General features: G+C 36.5%; 1 protein-coding gene across 4 annotated transcripts in view; it reads left to right on the top strand.

The window, feature by feature from the left end:
• The window catches only part of SLCO1A2 (solute carrier organic anion transporter family member 1A2), a 91536-nt gene that overhangs the window by 34046 nt on the left and 39397 nt on the right, over positions 1 to 18093 (top strand). For 2 of the 4 annotated variants that reach the window (XM_017522948.1, XM_037736480.1), the window contains exons 2-4: positions 1031 to 1152; positions 12735 to 12876; positions 17921 to 18053. In XM_017522948.1, coding sequence (XP_017378437.1) covers positions 1093 to 1152; positions 12735 to 12876; positions 17921 to 18053 — 335 coding nt within the window. In that variant the 5' untranslated portion in view covers positions 1031 to 1092. Of the gene's footprint in view, positions 1 to 780; positions 913 to 1030; positions 1153 to 12734; positions 12877 to 17920; positions 18054 to 18093 lie in introns of those variants that run through there. The other 2 variants (XM_037736481.1, XM_037736479.1) reach the window with 2 other exon arrangements.

The raw sequence follows: 18093 nt of genomic DNA, 5'->3' as shown, positions 1-18093 counted from the left end.
GTGTGTCTGAGATTCAGCACATTTTATAGAGGTAAAGCAGTTAGTTTTTTAAAAAAATTAGTGCCATTCAGGATCACTTGTTAAATGGATATTGTTTATAGGACTAATTAATTAATGCTGGAGATACTTTTAAGAAGTCATTCTGGAAGCTAGAATAAACCTTGGCAAAATGAAATACTTTTGTTTTGATTCAAAATATTGCCTTAGTTTCAAGATGTAAAACAAACAAAATCTTTGATGGGATTAGTAGAATTTATTTGAGTTTAAGTCAACTTTTTGTTTTACATATAAAAATGTGTGCCTGTATATTATATATATTTACATATATTTCCACATATATCTATACCTGTTACCTATAGCTACATATAGATATCCATTTATATATTTAATCTCCTAAGTCTTAGATCTGAATTTACAATTGTAGGATTATTTTTCAGATCAAAGAATTGTTTGTTATTTTTAGTAGGCTATTTTCATGATTAAAATTCCATGTCTCCCCAGGTTTCCATTTATCAGCAGTGCCCCAGAAAGTGTTTCCCTTCCTGAGACTCTAGGGAAGTCTTGGAATGCAAAGAACTTGAAAAGGAAGCCTGGCCAAAAAAGATTTTTGAGCCTTGGTAGGCTTGCTGAAGCAAATTTTTAGCACAAACACAAATCAAAGTACGTGTGTTATTAAAAGCAGCAATTTTCATGTAAGTCCTCTGGTACTATTTATTTTGGCTAAAGAAGTAAAAAGCCTTGTTTTAACCACATGGCCATTATTTTGCAAGGAGATCATAACAAACAATTCCAATGTCTTTAATTTCACTAAAGAGTAACTAAAGTTATTTGATGTACCTTTTGAAATAGAAAACCAACAACTAAATCTTCTCTAACACCACAATTTTCTAATCTGTATTAAAAGCGTTCCAGGTATTTTTGTAATAGAGTGGATTTCAATTATGTTGTTCATTTGCAGCACTTACTTCAAAACAGTGATGCTTTACAATTCTGTAGTTAATTTGACAGGTTTTTTTTGTTTGCTTAAAAGGGTAAAAGTAAGATATATCAAGATTTAAAACATAAATAGCTTGGAACACTCTGAAGAGCAACATGGGAGAAACTGAGAAAAGAATTGAAACCCATGGAATAAGATGTCTTTCCAAGATGAAGGTATGGAATTTTCGTATGTGGATGTATGTGCATGTATGCTAGTTTTTAAAATAAGGCAGTCCTGGTAAAATTGTTCCTATCTGCAGTGAAGTGGTCTAATATTAATGCCATACTACCTGATCTATTGATAATTTCTTGCTTTAAAGAAGTTGGTTTTATAACTGAGGAAGTGTCTAAACAGGATTATTGATTCAGGCTTTGAGGGACATAAATGGAAGACATAATCTTAAAATTTTTTCAGGCACACATATTGTGGCAGGATTTATTTTTCTGGATCAAAGGCGATGCTCACTCTTACAAGGATTCTAACCCAGATAAGTGTGGGAGTCACTTTTGGAAAATGGCTTATTGCATATAAATGCTTTATTGATTTGGATGCAAAGATTTGTATGAAATTACCCAGCAAAACAAATGTTTTCTTCAAGCTTTGGCAACATAACAATAATTTCCTATAAGAAAAATCATCATTTTGTCAGCTCTTCTGATGTTTTTGTCTATTTTAGAGAAAATTCTTTTTTCTAGCTCATTTTATATTCAAACAAAATTTGAATTTATTTTAAACCAAGGGATTTGGACATTTGTCTTGATTCTATAGCTAGTGCCTGCAAGTGGTTTCCAAACTAAGATACTGTCACTCATTTTCTCCTTATCAGAAGTTTGTTTTCTATTTATATATGTGTTGGGGAAATTTTAATATGTATACAAAATTGGAGAATTATGATAGAAATCTAAAAAAAAGACTTTCCTGAAATGTTATGTTCATTATAAAAAACTCTTTTGTGCTTCAGTTTTCTCTTATGAAAAGGGTAATAGCAACATTCCCACCTAAAAGGATTCTTTTATGTTTGAGACAATGACTGGAATATTGTAAGCTTTCAATGAATATTAGATATTAATATTAATGGCACTTGGGGAGAAAAGTCAAGTGTTATTTACAAACTAGAGGTCGTTAAGTTTTGATTACTTTGGAGTTCAACAAGTTTAGATATTGATGTGGATGTTATGATAACATACTGTAAGCACAAGTGTGTCAAGTAAAAGTGAGAGACAATTGCTTAATAGCAAGTTAGGTTTCTATGTTTCTCTGAACTTAGAAATATGCTCACTAAGCAAAATTCTTTATGAAGCATGAAAGAACCATTTTCAACAAATCTGCTTTAAACTTTGTTGCTGAAATAAATTTAAAGAACATTATTGCTAAAAACTAGTAGGACTAACTTTATAAATATAGAAATTATTTAGCACTAGACATGAGTCAGAATAGCCACTGATTTCTTTCACTCTGTGAATAAAACCAAACAAGTTAGGCAACCCATATGTTTTAGGGAAAAAGCAATAGTATCGTGATCCATCTAATTTCCTTTCTTAAAATGTCAAATAGAATAAATTATTTTCCCAAATTTGATTTGTACTACCTGATTTATAAAACTGTGTGAAAATTGTGTACTCTCAAGAATATGCTCTGAGAATGTTTATAATGGGAAGAGAGAATTTCCACAAATGGTATTTAATATAAAATAAACATAGCTAGAGATATAGCCAAACTATCATGTAGCCAATCACAGTTTTGATTCATATTAAGATTGCTATTCAAATTCCTAGGTCCTTTTCACGTAAATTTCTATTTAGGTTTTCCCAAAATAATTGATAAATTTTGGCTTAGGTGTATTGTGTGATCTGAATGTGTTCCATCCAAATTCCCATGTTGAAATCCTAACTTCTGAGGTGAGGGTAGTAGGAAGTGGGGCCTCTGAGAGATGGTTAGGTCACAGGGGTGAAGCCTTCGTGAATGAGTTCAGTGGCATTAAAAAGAGGACAAAGATTTATTCTCTCTTCTGCTATGTGAAGACACAGTGAGAAGATGGCAGTTTATGAATCAGTGTGTGGGTTCTGTAAGCCAAAAATAAAATTTGAACCCCCACCCTGCTGAATGGACTCCTCCTCTTGGTCAAGATGATTCCAAAGTTAACCTAAAAAACAAGTTCAGGCCGTGATGGGAAGAGGGTGTTGGACATGCCTCATTATATTGCCACTCTTTTGGAATTCAGGAATAACCAACCACTACTAACAACAACACAGACCTTAAGTCTGATAAGAAACATTTACATCTCTTCTCTATCAAGCCTGCTACCTGGAGGCTTCATCTGCATGATAAAATCTTGGCCTCTACAAGCCCTTATTATAATCCAGAAATTTTTTTTTTATTATTGATAACTCTTTCAAACAATTGCCAATCAGCACATTTTAAAATCTATCTGTGATCAGCAAGCTTCTGCTTTATCTCACCCTTCCCAACTGAACCAACATAAATCTTACATGTATTGATTGATGTATTATGTCTCCTTAAAATGTCTAAGAGCAAGCTGTACCCCATTGGACATATGTTTTTAGGACCTCTCTGAAGCTGTACTGCAGGTGCATCTTAACCTTGGCAAAATAAGCTTTCTAAATTGATTGAGACCTGACTCAGATACTTTTGAGTTCACAAAATTGGCAACCACAGAGGGATTCTGAGTGGAGGTGCCCCTGACCTTTTCTTTGTACCAGCTTGAGCTATCGTTATGGCTGAGGTTTGGTAGCCCCCACCCACTCCAGGGAATCCCTGATCTCCCAAAATTTGGTCAAGATCTGAAGTTTATTTTTCTCTACAACACCTCTTTTTGAGTTTTACTTGCTTCCAACAAATAAGGCAAGTTTTCCTGCTTCTATGAACAGTGGAGAATGTTCAACTCCTTTCTGGAATTTCAGCTAATTTCCAACAGGGAAGGCAAGTTTGAGCTTTTTTTTTTTTCCTGCTTCTAGTAGACAGCAGTCTTGAGCCAGGGCCTCATTCCTAGATAAGTACCTGAATTGGTTTTTTTGTTTTGTTTTTTTTTGTTTTTTGTTTTTTATCTTGGAGATTTTCCTTAATAACTAAAAATTAAAATTGATAACCAGCTAGTCTTAATTTCTCCTTAGTATTAGAGTGCTCGGTAGTTGTATTGTTGGGTTTCTTTGTTGTTCTGGTATTTCTCTCATCCTATTTGACCAACTCTACCCAAGTTGGTCAAATTCAAATGAGAATTCCGAATTATGAGGATCCAGGCCTCTGAAGTTGCTAAAATTCCTCATAGCTGAAAAAAGAAAACAAACAAATTATGCCCTCAGTTTCTGTTGTAGTTTCCTGTCTTAAAAAGACAATTGTTCTTTCATTTACTTTCCTTCCACCCTAATCCTTCTTCCCCTTCCACTATCTGTGGTACCAAAAATAATCTAGAAAAGACATCAAATGACTTGAACCCCTTAAAGCACCCAGAACAAAGGCATTTCTCACTCTTTGTTTCTTTGTGGAGTTTCAAGAGTCTTGGGCAGATTCTTCTTAAGTTTTAAAGTGTTCTTATTCAAAGGTAAATAATTTTGTCTAATTCAGGGGTTATTTAAGGATTATATAAAATGAGATAAAAGGGACCAGATTATATAAAATGAGATAAAAGGAAATAACAGATGTAAAGAAAGTTATAGATATAAAGAGGTATTTTGGTAAGAAAGCTTAAAAGAAAAGTAATATCATATGAGAAAGAATTTTGCGTGGTGAGTTTTTGTCCTAAAATAAAATCACTCGTTGTTCAAGAAAGAGAAATATTTAGAACAAACCAGAAAGTCCAAGAATGGTCTGTGTAAGTTGTAATAAGGTTAGTAAAACAGGAATTTATAAAAATGTTATGTGATTAAATCAGCTATAATTAAAAAGAGTGATAATAGTTTTTCTAAAAATTGTAATTTGATATTAAAAATACACTCATGCAACACCAAAAGATAGGCTAGAATTGATTAGAACAAGATTTTATAAAAAATATTGATTTACTCTTAATGTAAGAACTCTAAAATTTTTGAATTCTATAATCTGTTTCTTTTTGAAATTATATGGATTGATATCTCAAAACCTATGCCCTTCTGCTTCAGTTTGTTCTCTCTTTTGAGAAGGCCTGGAATGGTAACTCTCTCCTTCAACTTTTTTTTGGCTCTTTTAACTTTTAATTTTAATTTTTGTTTTTTTGAGGCAGGGTCTCACTCTGTCACCCAGGCTGGAGTGCAATGGCACGATCTCAATTCACTGTACCCTCAGTCTCCCAGGCTCAAGAAATCCTCCTGTAGCTGGGACTACAGGTGTGCACCACCAAGCCACGCATGTTTTTGTACTTTTAATAGAGATGGTGTTTCATCATGTTGCCCAGGCTGTTTTCAAACATGTAGACTCAAGTGATCTATCTGCCCCAGCCTCCCAAAGTGCTGGGATTACAGGCATGAGCCATGGCATCTGGCCTAACTTTTTAAATTAATAGTTGAAACTAAGTAACAGAATTTTTGAAAACAAGCAAATGAAAAGTATTTTGGATCTGCTTTAGTCTGTATATCTCTTATAGCTATATATTTATATGTGTCATGTAGAAGTGATATTTCATTACCAAATTATATGAAGGATCTCTAATCACTTGGCTAAAAGAAAAGTGCTTTTAAGACTGATAGAAGCTACCTCAGATGCTTTTTAATTCACATGATCTTAGTAGTTTTGCTAAGACTAATTTGGTAAATTTAATCTCAGTATTACCTCCGGTAGTTTAAAAACCAAGTCTCTTCTGCCAAGGAGCCAGTAAAATCAAAAGCAAGTTAGTTACTTCCTAGATACAACGGGGGTACAGGCGTTGAGTAAATACACCTATTCCAAATGAGAAAAATTGGCCAAAATGAAAAAAATAGAGGCCCCATTCAAGTTTGATATCCAGTGGGGTAGTCAAATCTTAAAGCTCCAAAATGATCTCCTTTGACTGCATGTCTCACATCCAGGTCACAATGATGCAAGAAGTAGATTCCCATGGTCTTGGGAAGATCCACTCCTCAGATTTTGAAGGGTACAGTGCCCTTTTCCTGGCTGCTTTCACGGGCTGGTATTGCGTGTCTGTGGCTTTTTTAGGTGTACGGTTCAAGCTGTCAATGGATCTACCATTCTGGGATCTGGAGGATGGTGGTCCTCTTCTCACAGGTCCACTAGGCAGTTCCCCAGTGGAGACTCTGTGTGGGAGTTTCAAGCCCACATTTCTCTTCTGCACTGCCCTAACAGAGGTTCTTTATGAGGGTCCTACCCATGCAGCATACCTCAGCCTGGACATCCTGGTGTTTTCATACATCCTCTGAAATCTAGGCAGAGGTTCCCAAACCTCAGTTCTTTACTTTTGTGCACCTGCAGGCCAAACACCATTGTGTTAGCCGCCAAATCTTGAGACTTACACCCTCTGAAGCAATGGCCTGAGTGGATGTTTGATCCTTCTGGGAACCGTGGCTGGGACCCAGAGGACCAAGTCCAAAGACTGCATAAGAAAACCATTTTATCCTAGGCTTCTGGGCCTGTGATAGGAGGAGCTACTGTGAAGACCTCTGACATGGCCTGGAGACATTTTCCCTATTGTCTGGGTGATTAATATTTGGCTTCTCATTACTTATGCAAGTTTCTGCAGCCACCTTGAATTTCTCCTCAGAAAATGGGCTTTGCTTTTTTATCACATCATGTGGCTCCAAATTTTCCTAATTTTAATGTTTTGCTTCCCTTTTAAACATAAGTTCCAATTTCAAACCATATCTTTGTAAATTAATAAAACTGAATTCTTTTAAGAGTACCCAGGTCAGCTCTCAAAAGCTTTATTTTGAAATTTCTTCCACCAGATACCTTAAATTATTTTTCTCAAGTTCAAATTTCCACTGATCTCTAGGGCAAGGGCAAAATGCCACCAGTCTTTTTGCTAAAGTATAGCAAGAATCAACTTTTCTCCAGTTTCCAATAAGTTCCTCATCTCCATCTGAGAGCACTTCAGCCTGGACTTTACTGTCCATGTTACTATCAGCATTTTGGTCAAAGCCATTCAACAAGTCTTTAGGAAGTTTCAAACTTTCCCACATCTTCCTGTCCCAGAAGGGTGATGAAAATATTTGGATGGTTCATAAGAAATGAAATAAATAAAATGAAAATTGATGGGGTTGAAACAAAGGTTTTTACAACACTATCAAAGATTGGGTGGACCAAAGTGAACTCCTGCAGGTCCTCCCACATTAAATGACCCCATACCAGTTTTCTGCATTTGCTCCAGATTGGGGAAACTGAAGAAACATCAAAAGGCAAAGGTTATAATGAGGAAGCTGACATTGCCTGGGGCAGTGCTGAGGTAAATTAAGACAGAGATTAAAAAAAGAGCCCAAGTCCCTTGGCTCAATCCTCTGCTGGGACCCCAAATCCTTTTTCACCAGAAAAGGTAAAACGGTCTAGGGGTAGAAAAGAAAAGTTCTTGGGACCAGAACATAAAATTATACAGGTCGATAGGACTATGAAATTTAAGATGTCTAAACAGCTCTTATGTAAGGTAATTTTAACTCCTTTACCCGAATGTCTTGTGAAAATGGGTATTGTATCTGATTAGGGGGCGTTTCTCCTGTCTAGTACTATGAAACTGAAGTCATGTAAATCTGCCCTTTAAGGACTGTTAATTGGACACACTAAATGGAAACTAGTAAGATCACCTGAGCCTACAGAATGTAGGGTAGAAGCTGAAGGGCTAGTAGGAACCAATTCTCCACTTCATATCCCTTTGTGGAGTGTTTATTAGGGCTTATGGTAAAATAAGTGTGAGCACTTCCTAATGAAAAATACTGGACTAGAGAATTTCCAGTTGAGGAAATTTACTGCCTTGTTATGGAATGTTAACTGAAGCTACCCCTTTGCTAGTAGAAATAATGGTGCCCCAAAGAGTTCTATAATAAAATAAAAATTGTTTACATAGGATCTTGCTACCTGAGGATGCCAAGAGGAGATACTTATGAGCAGAGAGTGCTCTTTTCCCCTGAGTCTAACTCTGTGAGGAGCTGCTAGATTCTACAGTGCCTGATAAACAGCTCTCACATGACAAGAACTGCTTTGTTGTAACCCAGATATTATTTTCTGTTGATAATAACTCTTCCAACCAATTGCCATAAATGGCAATTCTAGGTGAACAAAGGACATGTTGTTTGGAAGGCTGATGCTCTGGTTAGAGAGTCAAGGAAATATTTTTCTTCTAAATTATTTATTCTTTAGAGCAATTGAGTGAAGTATGATTTTATGATGAAATTTATCTTTCTCTCCAAGTTCTCCAAAATTTGGAAACCATGAGTATTCTGGTTTTATGACAATATAGTTATTGGCATAAGTTTAGTAAGAGTCTTTTGTTTTAGGACAGAACAATTGGAGACACTGGTCATTTTACCAAGCCTTTGACTAGAATAACATATTTTCAGGTAAATTTCCAGCAAAGTCAACTTAAAAAGAGCCTATATGATAAGTCAAGTTCTTGCTGCACTTTATGTAAACAATCAGGCCAAATATAACATGCCTAACACTTATTTTTACACACAGACTGGCCTTACTATAATTTTTTCAAAGGAAAAGTTTAACACTTGTTACTAGATTTCAGCCCCAACTTTTATTTTTGAATGCAGATTGAATCATGAATTATTTCTTGGCTATAATAATCCTCTAAAGAATAGCAGATTATACTTTTTCTTCATATTTTTAGTTGAATCCCTAATGGAATAGCTTCCTTTTTTCATTCTGACACACAAATACTCTTTTGATTGACAAACTATTAATGTTATTTATTTCTCCTTGTTTTACTTCCAAGGAAACTGGAATCATGGTATTCTCAAGACTAGAGATGCAAATCTCTCATTTGGGATCCCACTGGGCATGATCTATTTTTCACTGCAAATGCCCTGCTGTTAAGACTATACAGGTACCCTTCCTCTAGGTCTATAGGCTGTTGCAGACGAGGTGGGTGTGTGAGATTGTGAGGGCTAGGTTTAAGGAAGTGAGTTAGTTCAGATCACCCAAATCAAGGATAAATACACAGATGCTTAAACAGCTGGTGAAACAAAAGATTTTGCCTTCTGAATTATTATGTGGCACCTTTTCATCCACCCTAATCATAAAGAATTTTATGATTTTGTAGAACTAAAAGAAAATAATTACTGAGAGGATAAAGATACCTTGTGACAAAGCCTTCTGGGTATAAAACTCCCAGTTATGAGTTGTGCAGATAGATATATATGCATTTTTAAATTTTATTTTCATTTATTTCTTTTTTGAGACTCACTCAAGGTCTCACTCTGTTACCCAGCCTGGAGTGTAGTGGTATCATCATGGCTTACTGCAGCCTTGACCTTCTGGGCTCAGGTGATCCTCATACCTCAGCCTCCCAGGTGGCTGGCACTATAGGCATGTACCACAATGCCTTAATGTATTCTTTTAGAGTCAGGGTTTTGCCATGTTGCCCAGGTTGGTCTCAAACTCCTGGGCTCAAGTCATCAACAAACCTTGGCCTTCCAAAATCCTGGGAATATAGGTGTGAGCCACTGCGCCCAGCCAGTATATATTAATTTTTTTCAGAGCAATGCTTATGTTTTATGTATCTAATTGCTATAAGTCTGTAACTAAAAGCAAGATTATAGTAGCTCAATGCATAGACGTTAAAGATAAGTCTATTTTGTAACCTGGCCTTGGCTTTTTGTTTGCTGGCTTTTTACTTAAAACAATTAAGGGGTAATGAATACTTGTCCATGTCCATTCCTATCTGGCCTAGAACATTTAATTCACTATAAGTCTTTTGACTCTATATCCCTTGGCCATAGGAGGTCCCACTGAGGGACAAGGTAGATCTCAGTCAGGTAGCCATGCCACCCTGACAATGGAATGGGACAAAATAAAAATTTGGTAGACATTGTTGTTGCCTCTGGCAAATCTTAGCTGGAAGGGGAAGAATGTAAAGCAAAAATAAAATTCTAAGGACCTCAATCATCTGAATGGACCCTTTCTCTCAGCCAAAGGCATTCAAAAATTAACCTGAAAAACAAGTGTAGGCCATAATGGAGAGCAGCGTGGGTCAGACACACCTCACTGTACCCTCCTCCCTTTTGGAATTCAGGAAAAACTAGCGGGAACTAACATCAGCACAGACTTTGAGTCTGACAAGAAATATTTACATCTATTCTTTCTGAAGGCTGCTACCTGGAGGCTTCATCTGCATGATAGAATCTTGGTCCCCACAAGCCCTTATTGTAACCTGGATATTATTTTCTATTGATAATAACTCTTCCAACCAATTGCCAATCAGCACATTTAAAAATCTGCCTATGACCAGAAACCCCCCACTTCAAGTTGTCTTGCCCTTCCAGATTGAACCAATGTAAATCTTATGTGCATTGATTGATGCATTATGTCTCCCAAAAATGTATAAATCAAGCTGTACCCTGACCACCTTGCATACATATTGTCAGAACATCCTGAGGCTGTGTTATGGGCATGACCTTAATCTTGGCAAAATAAACTTTCTAAATTGATTGAGAACTGTCTTGGATACAATTTTGAGTTCACAGGCCTCACCCAGCTCAATTTGCTAGTGCCTTGATCTTGGACTTTCCAGTCTTTGAAACTGTGAGAATTAATTTTCTGCTGTTTATTAGCCACTCAGCTTAGGGTATTTTGTTGTAGCAGTCCAGATGGATGAAACACTATATTTAATCTTATTAAATTTCATATTCTTTTCAGCTCTAATTTGTTCAAGATATTTTGATGCTTACTCTGTCATTAATTCAATAAACTTGCATTGGGTGCCTACTATTTGTCAGGCACTTAGTAGGCACCAGAGACACAAGGGTAAATAGCATATGGCTCCTGTCTCTGACTTCTTCACAGAATAATGAGAGAGGAACCTATAGACATCCAAACCCATAAATAAAGTGCACTGTAATAGAGGCTGTAATCAAGTTAGGCACAGAGTAGGGTGGGGAGATAAAGAGTGAATGGTTAAGGCTTACCTGGGGAGCAAAGAGGAAAGGGAGGCTTCACAATAGAAGTCATAAAATACCTAAGTTTTCAAATTTAATTATATATTTACCAGATGAACAAAGGAAAGAAAGGCATTATAACTGGAGGAATATTATATAAAAGCACTGAACTATTAAAAAAGAGAGAGAAAGAGCAAAAAGAGCAATAATGGATGAATTAGAATCTTAGAAATGGAAAGAATGGATTCGAGAGCAGGATTGGAGGTATTTTATTGTATAGGAGAGGGACACTGATCTTTCTAAAGACATAGGAAAATTAGAGAAGGTAGGGATAAAGGTAAGTTTGCAGGTGAAGTTGCTAATATCATTTGCTGGTCATGAAGAAAGAACATGTGGCTGGGTTGGAGACTGAGAAACAGAAAAAGTTGTGAATTCGCTTGAAGGGAATATGTGAAATAGAGAACAAGCTGTGTGATTGGCTCAAGACTGGAGGTGTGAAAGGTGGAAAGTGTGAGAATTTTAAGAATTTGAGTGTGCTAGGTAGATAGTAAGTCAAATGGTATCCCAGGATGCAAGTGTCACCAGAAAGTATCATTAATAGGATGAAGCAAAAATCCCTATGGCATGTGACACAAGACCACTATTCAAGTTGACGTAAATCTATCTATAATTTGTTTATTTTGAAGTAGTAATTAATCTACCTAACTATACTATTACAAGTATGCAATGCTCCTGCTTTAAAATCTCTTACTAAAAGCTATCTTTTTAAATTTAATAAACCTATCAGAACTTTAACTTTTCATATTTTTAGTAAAACCATACTAACTCCTGGTGATTACAGTGGTTCTATCTGTGAACTCATCCCTGATGTTGTTATGAATTACATCAACCTTACTGTTTTCTGGAACTGTACCAATTCATAGAAAGTATGATTAATTAAACATGTGGAAATTTATGGTATACATATTAGGCAGGCAGTAAGAATAAATGGAAGGCCAGGGTCCATGTGAGCTGATTCTCCAATATTCAGGAAAGCTTCCCCAAATAAATTGAGTCTCCTTTTTGTGTGGTCCTCCAGTTACACTGCAGCTGAGAAACCCTGAAAACACTCTGCCCCAGGATTATATCCCCTAGAAACAGCTGGGATTGCTGAGCTCAAGGGTTGCAGAGCATCTACTATAGGAAGAATGAAGTCATAACTCAGATTATTCTTGATATTTCCTTCATTGCTGAGAATGCAGAACGTTTCTGACCAAGAATTACAAGCAAGAACAGAAAAAAGTGGGTCAGCCAAGGTTATCTGTGGACTTGTTGTCCTGCAGAGAGAACTTAAGCATATTTGCTACCAAAATAATGTCTTCGTATAATTCTGCATTCTTTCTTTTCATTACAGTATATGTATGAACTCTTTTGTACTTTAGATAGCATTGTAGTTCTGAAAACTTGTTTAAATCATCAGCTATGTATTACGTAGAATGACTGTTTCTATGTATGCACAAGTATGCTAAGAAAATATTGAGGCTGCAACTGCCTACAAAATTAGTCTCACTTTGAGCTTTCAGAGAGAAATCACAGTATGACAGACAAGAGGAGCAGACTATATTTTAAAGTTTCTTGCAAATTCAAAGGTCACTTAAGTTGGAGACAATCAGTCTTATGATGGAAGACATTTGTCAACAGACCACAAGTATACAATTTAAAAATAATTTTTATATGTTTTCTTACTTATTTTTTCCTAGATGTTTCTATTGGCAATAACGTGTGCATATGTATCCAAAACACTCTCTGGATCTTATATGAATTCCATGCTCACACAAATAGAGAGACAATTCAACATCCCAACATCTCTAGTTGGATTAATTAATGGAAGCTTTGAGATTGGTAATGAATTATTTTTGCATTTCTTGTTTTTGTATTTTGTCTTATCTATGGAGCTACTCTGAATTTTATCCTCCTTATTTGCTGTTATAGGTCATTTAACCTGATTGAGTTATATGTTTTCTAATACTGATTGATTAGCTAAGCTCATAATGTGCTTGGAAATAATTTATTTAAATATTACCTCATAATAGCACCTAAATATTGCCACATACCCCACCATTGTTCTTTTTATTCTAATAGTTTCTTAGTAGTAGCATGAATGGAGGAGTATTTAGAGTACTTGTATTTAAATCTATCATTTCACAACCCTGAGGGACGCTAAGGGCTCCATCTTTGTATTTAGAAGATACAGATAGAACACCTAGAAGGTGTACAAGATATTGTTGGAGACTGAAGAAATTGTCTTACAAATGAAAATGCAAATATTTTTCTGCTATTTGGTTTGGGAGGTTGACAATTCTTTTTCCAAGTACAGAGAAGAAAAAGTTGCTTTCATATCTCTCTGAATTTATTTCAGAAGCAGCCTCTAGGGAAAAATAAAGTCTACTTGTAGACTCTGGTTTTTGTGGATGATTGGGAATATGTGAACACAGAGAGTGAGAATGAAGGAAAGAAAGAGTTCCCCATGAAAAAGTTATATAGAAATACGAGTGTCACTCCCTTCTAGTTTTATAACAGCTTCCACTTTCTTCAAGGTGATAATTGTCTTTAATATACTTAACCCATATTCAAAAAAAATCAGGATTGAGGAGAAGCAAAACTGAAACAGATGATTCTTGATCTTGTCTACCAGTGTTCAACTTCCTTACATCTTACCCTGTATCACCTGTGTGCTGATCCCAGTGAGACAGTTAGAACTAACTTCATGTATAGCCCATGAATAGACTGAGCTCATGATCTAATAGAAGGTAGAGATGCAAATGATAATAACATTAATTGAATGAAGTAAGTTTGGAGGCATAGATATGTATAATGTCTTACAGGAACAAAAGGAACTCAGACTCATTTAGGAAAGGCAGACTCTTGAAGGATAACTAAAAGTTTTCTAGGAGAAGAAATGAGGTTAAGTAAGTGTGAATAAAATTCCAATAGAAGAAGAAGCACCCTAAGAATGGTGCAGTGTAATAGCCTATGTGAGTGTAAGACTGTAGGGCCCCACAGGGTTGTGGGGTGTCCTTTATGCTGTGCTGAGGTGCAGGATCCGAGAAGTAAAGAGACAGGACACTGAAGAACTGGTGAAGAGCATCTGGACTCGGGGGGCCATGCCACCTGTGAGTGGAGATCAGCGAGGGCCCCAAATGCCCAGGAGCATCTGTATTTATTAGATACAAGCAGGGGGCAGGGTCATGAGTGAGGTCATCATCTATAGGCTTAGCAATAGGGCATACATAATCATGTGAGTCACAAGTGAGGGGGCCACCCCATTATGTCACTTGGGCAAAGAGGTGGGCTATGTGCGGTAGGGGGCCATGCCGTGTGCAGTAGTAGGGGGTTGTGTACAGAAAAGGGATCCACCCCCATTAAGTCACCAAGGCAAGGAGGTAGGCTCTGTACAACAGGTGTCATGCGCAACACTTCTTATCTGGGGACTGGAGACTTCAAAGGATTTCTAATAGAAGGATACTTGTAAACCAATGCAGTGGGAGCTGACAGACTTGTGCTCTTCTCTTAAGATATTTATGGGAGGATGATTTGAGCTAGCACAGAAGTGAGAAAAGACTGACAAGGGTGTATAGCCACCATGACTGGTCACACCAGAGGGGTTCTTCTCCCTCAGTTATTTCCAGGATCTCAGGCCTGAGGTCTACTTTCCACAGGAACTGGATGCAAGGTACTACAACTCCTTTATCAGGAGTAGAGGCTGTTGCTCCAAGCCTGCCATACAGCATATGCCCTTTCAGGCAGGGATGCCACCGCCTGGGTCTTTGGTTCTTGTCCTGGTCTGGCTGTTTTCCCATGTACTGCTTCTGTTCTGTGACTTCTCTAGGCATTCTTCCTACTACGAACTACTATATGGTTATATAGATGGATTCTATAAATCGGTACTAAATGTGTCAGCTCTGACTACAATACCTATATGATTATATAGAAAGATTATACAGAACTAAGTATGCTAGATATAACTATTAAGTATGATTATATAAGCTAGAAATATGTAAGCAGTAAGTTATACTTCAGGCACTAATTCTATAAATTAATATATGATTATATATAAAAGATTATATAAAGGAAATAGCTGAGTAATAGCACTATAGACTAAGATATTCTTCAGGCACTAATTGTGCCTGGGGTCTGGACAGTTCTCCTCCCACGATGCCCATGGAGGGTGTTACCCACAGTGAGGAGCAACATTCAGCCTGATAACATTGGCTAGCCAAGATAAAGTTGGAAAGTATTAAGATATGAGCCTGGAGAAATGAGCAAGGGTGGGCAATGGGTTATGAAGAGCTTTGTGTGCCTGCTATGGTATTTATTTTCTAATTCTCTAGATGAGGAAGTGTCTCTGAGGATTGAAAGAGGTTGTTAACTTTTCTGTGTCAAGGACCCTTTTAGCAATCTAACACCATGTGACCCTGGAATAACAATTTCAATTGCATAAAAAAGAACTACATGGGTGCAAAAGAAACCAATTATATTGAAGTAGAATTATCAAGATATTAAAACAAATTTTTATATAGTAATATTTGTACTTTTAATCAACTCATTAAATTAAAAGTATTTACTAATTTAAAAGTAATTATTGTGTCAATATTTTGAATTATTTGCAACAGCCATATTGTCATCTGAACATGTCTTTAACTTCTATTGATGACAATTGGTGACAAAGTCATATGTTCACATTGCAGTTATAGGAGACTGAAGCACTGGGGAACTATCTGGGCTGGAGCTATTGATTAGCAAGTAAGTAGGCATTTGCTAAAACTAGAGAAAAAGTTTATGACGTTATTCAGGGAGAGGACATAGGGTGACAATTACAGTGGACAAAGAATAGATCCTGAGCTGCCCAAGCATTTAAGGCACAAATGGAAGAAAAGGAGTCTACAGCAATGTCAAGAGAAGGAATGGTCAGAGAAGCTAGAGGGGGAACCAGGAGCAAATAGTATTGTGAAAGACAAAGGAGTAGAAATTTGAAAACAAAAACAAAAGCACATGTATCAGCAGTGTGAAAAGCATCAGAAATATCCAGTTAGATAAGGATGAAGAACTATCCCCTGGGTTTCACAATATGGAGATAACTGATGATCTTTGCCAGGGCACTTTTTGTTTTAGCAAATTTAGAAACTAGAAAGCAGTAGAGGTAGGAACAACTTTAGGGGATTAGGGATGGGAAAAAGTGGAATCTATGAATATGGATGAACATTTTGGAAAGTTTGGAGGGAAACTAGAGAAATTAGGCTAAAGTTCAGTTGAGAGAGAGAGGCTTAAAATATATATGAGAGATTTTAATTACTAGAATAAGTTGCTGAAGAAAATGGCAGTACCCTGGTGGTGTGTTTAGTGTTGGGTGATCAGAGGGACACCAAAACCTCTGAAACTGAAGGAAGGTGGTAAGGCCATCAGGTGGAAAACTCAGATGCCTTCATGTTTGATTGCCCCAAATTTCTTGATAAAGCAGAAAATATTAACAATTTCTACCACTAGTGGGTGGTGATAGGTAGCTTGAGAAGAGTGATGAAGATCAGAAATAGTGTTGAGGGACAAAAGAGAGGTAATTTACAAATGCCAATAGACATACCACTTAGCTTACGTTTCCTCAGTCAGTTTCACAGGCAGCATTCTCCATACCTTTGACAAAAACTTACTTCTCTTTTCCCATGCTTTCTCATAATAATTATTTCCTGACAGAGCAAGGCAGTTTAAAAGATAAACTCACTGTTACGTGAAGAAGGAAAGTTCTTCCTTTCTTCTTTCAAAAAATAGATATGGATTTCAAACAATGGCCTCTGTAGACACTACCTTCAACACGGATGGCTTTAGTGATGAGATGTTAGAAACCTAGAGAGGTCAGTGTGGCTAATATAGTTACAGAGGTGGGGCACTCTCCATATAAAATAATGTACAAATGGACATATCTTCTACATACAAGGCAGACTAGAGAAAAATATAGATGGAAAGAAAAGTTTTAAAAGTATACACCACTGAGAAAACCATTAACTCCTTGAGGAAAAACATTTTTGAACTTTTTATAATCTTGAGTCATTGCAGAGGTCTTCCTTATATATAGCGAGAGCAAGGAAGATATTATTTACTGAATTAAAAATTGTATGGTTGGCGAAAACCTTTCTCCTATATTTGGTTTTTTCAACTCTTTACTCCACACTCTTCGAGGATCTGTCCATCAGATGAGCCTTCCCCCATTAGTTTCTTTATTCTAATGCTTCATCTTAAGACAAGAGGATACATTTTTCATTGCCATTTTTATTCCTCAAATCCAGACTCACTTAAGACCCAGTAGAATTTGGGGTCTACTAATTTTTACTTAACTGCATTGTCTGATCTAGGGAAAGAAGTAGAAAAAAAAATAGATCCCCGTCTTGATCATGTTAACCAAAATGAAGGTATTTTTAAATAAGGAGTTACAAAACATGAAGTTATCTAAATTTGACTGTTGCTTCTCTTTCTGGACATAGGAAAACACGAGAGTGTTCTACGGAGCAGGCATTGAGAGAAAGGCCAGAGGTCACATGCAGGCTGACACCTCTGGTACCTCATTTCCAAGTCTAGACAGTCACAAATAGAGCCTTTCACATTTCCCAGAGCCATTCTTTGGTTCCTTTCACTGGCTTCTGTTTTTTTCTTCTCTATAAATGTTGGTGTTCCACAGAGATTTGTTTCTGTATCTGTCTACATTGTAAAAATAAAACCCTTCTTGAGGGCAGGGATTGTGTTTTATTCATTTATTATTAAATGCAATCCTAGCACAAATCCCATTATTTAAGATAGTTATTATGCAGTAAATGCTAGAATGTAAATGGTTGGGTGAGGCTGTTAATTAAGACCTTGTTCATATTTTTAAAAATGATTATTCTCAATATTTTTCTAGGAAATCTTTTGTTGATTATATTTGTGAGTTATTTTGGAACCAAACTGCATAGACCTATAATGATTGGCACTGGATGTGTGGTTATGGGCTTAGGCTGTTTCTTAAAATCACTACCTCATTTCCTCATGAATCGGTAAGTATTCCAGTCTGATCCTTTTGGGTGGTCAAATTTC

Source organism: Cebus imitator, unplaced genomic scaffold, assembly GCF_001604975.1.
Source record: "Cebus imitator isolate Cc_AM_T3 unplaced genomic scaffold, Cebus_imitator-1.0 Scaffold25, whole genome shotgun sequence".
Taxonomy (NCBI): domain Eukaryota; kingdom Metazoa; phylum Chordata; class Mammalia; order Primates; family Cebidae; genus Cebus; species Cebus imitator.
This window is presented reverse-complemented; position numbering and strand designations above follow the sequence as displayed.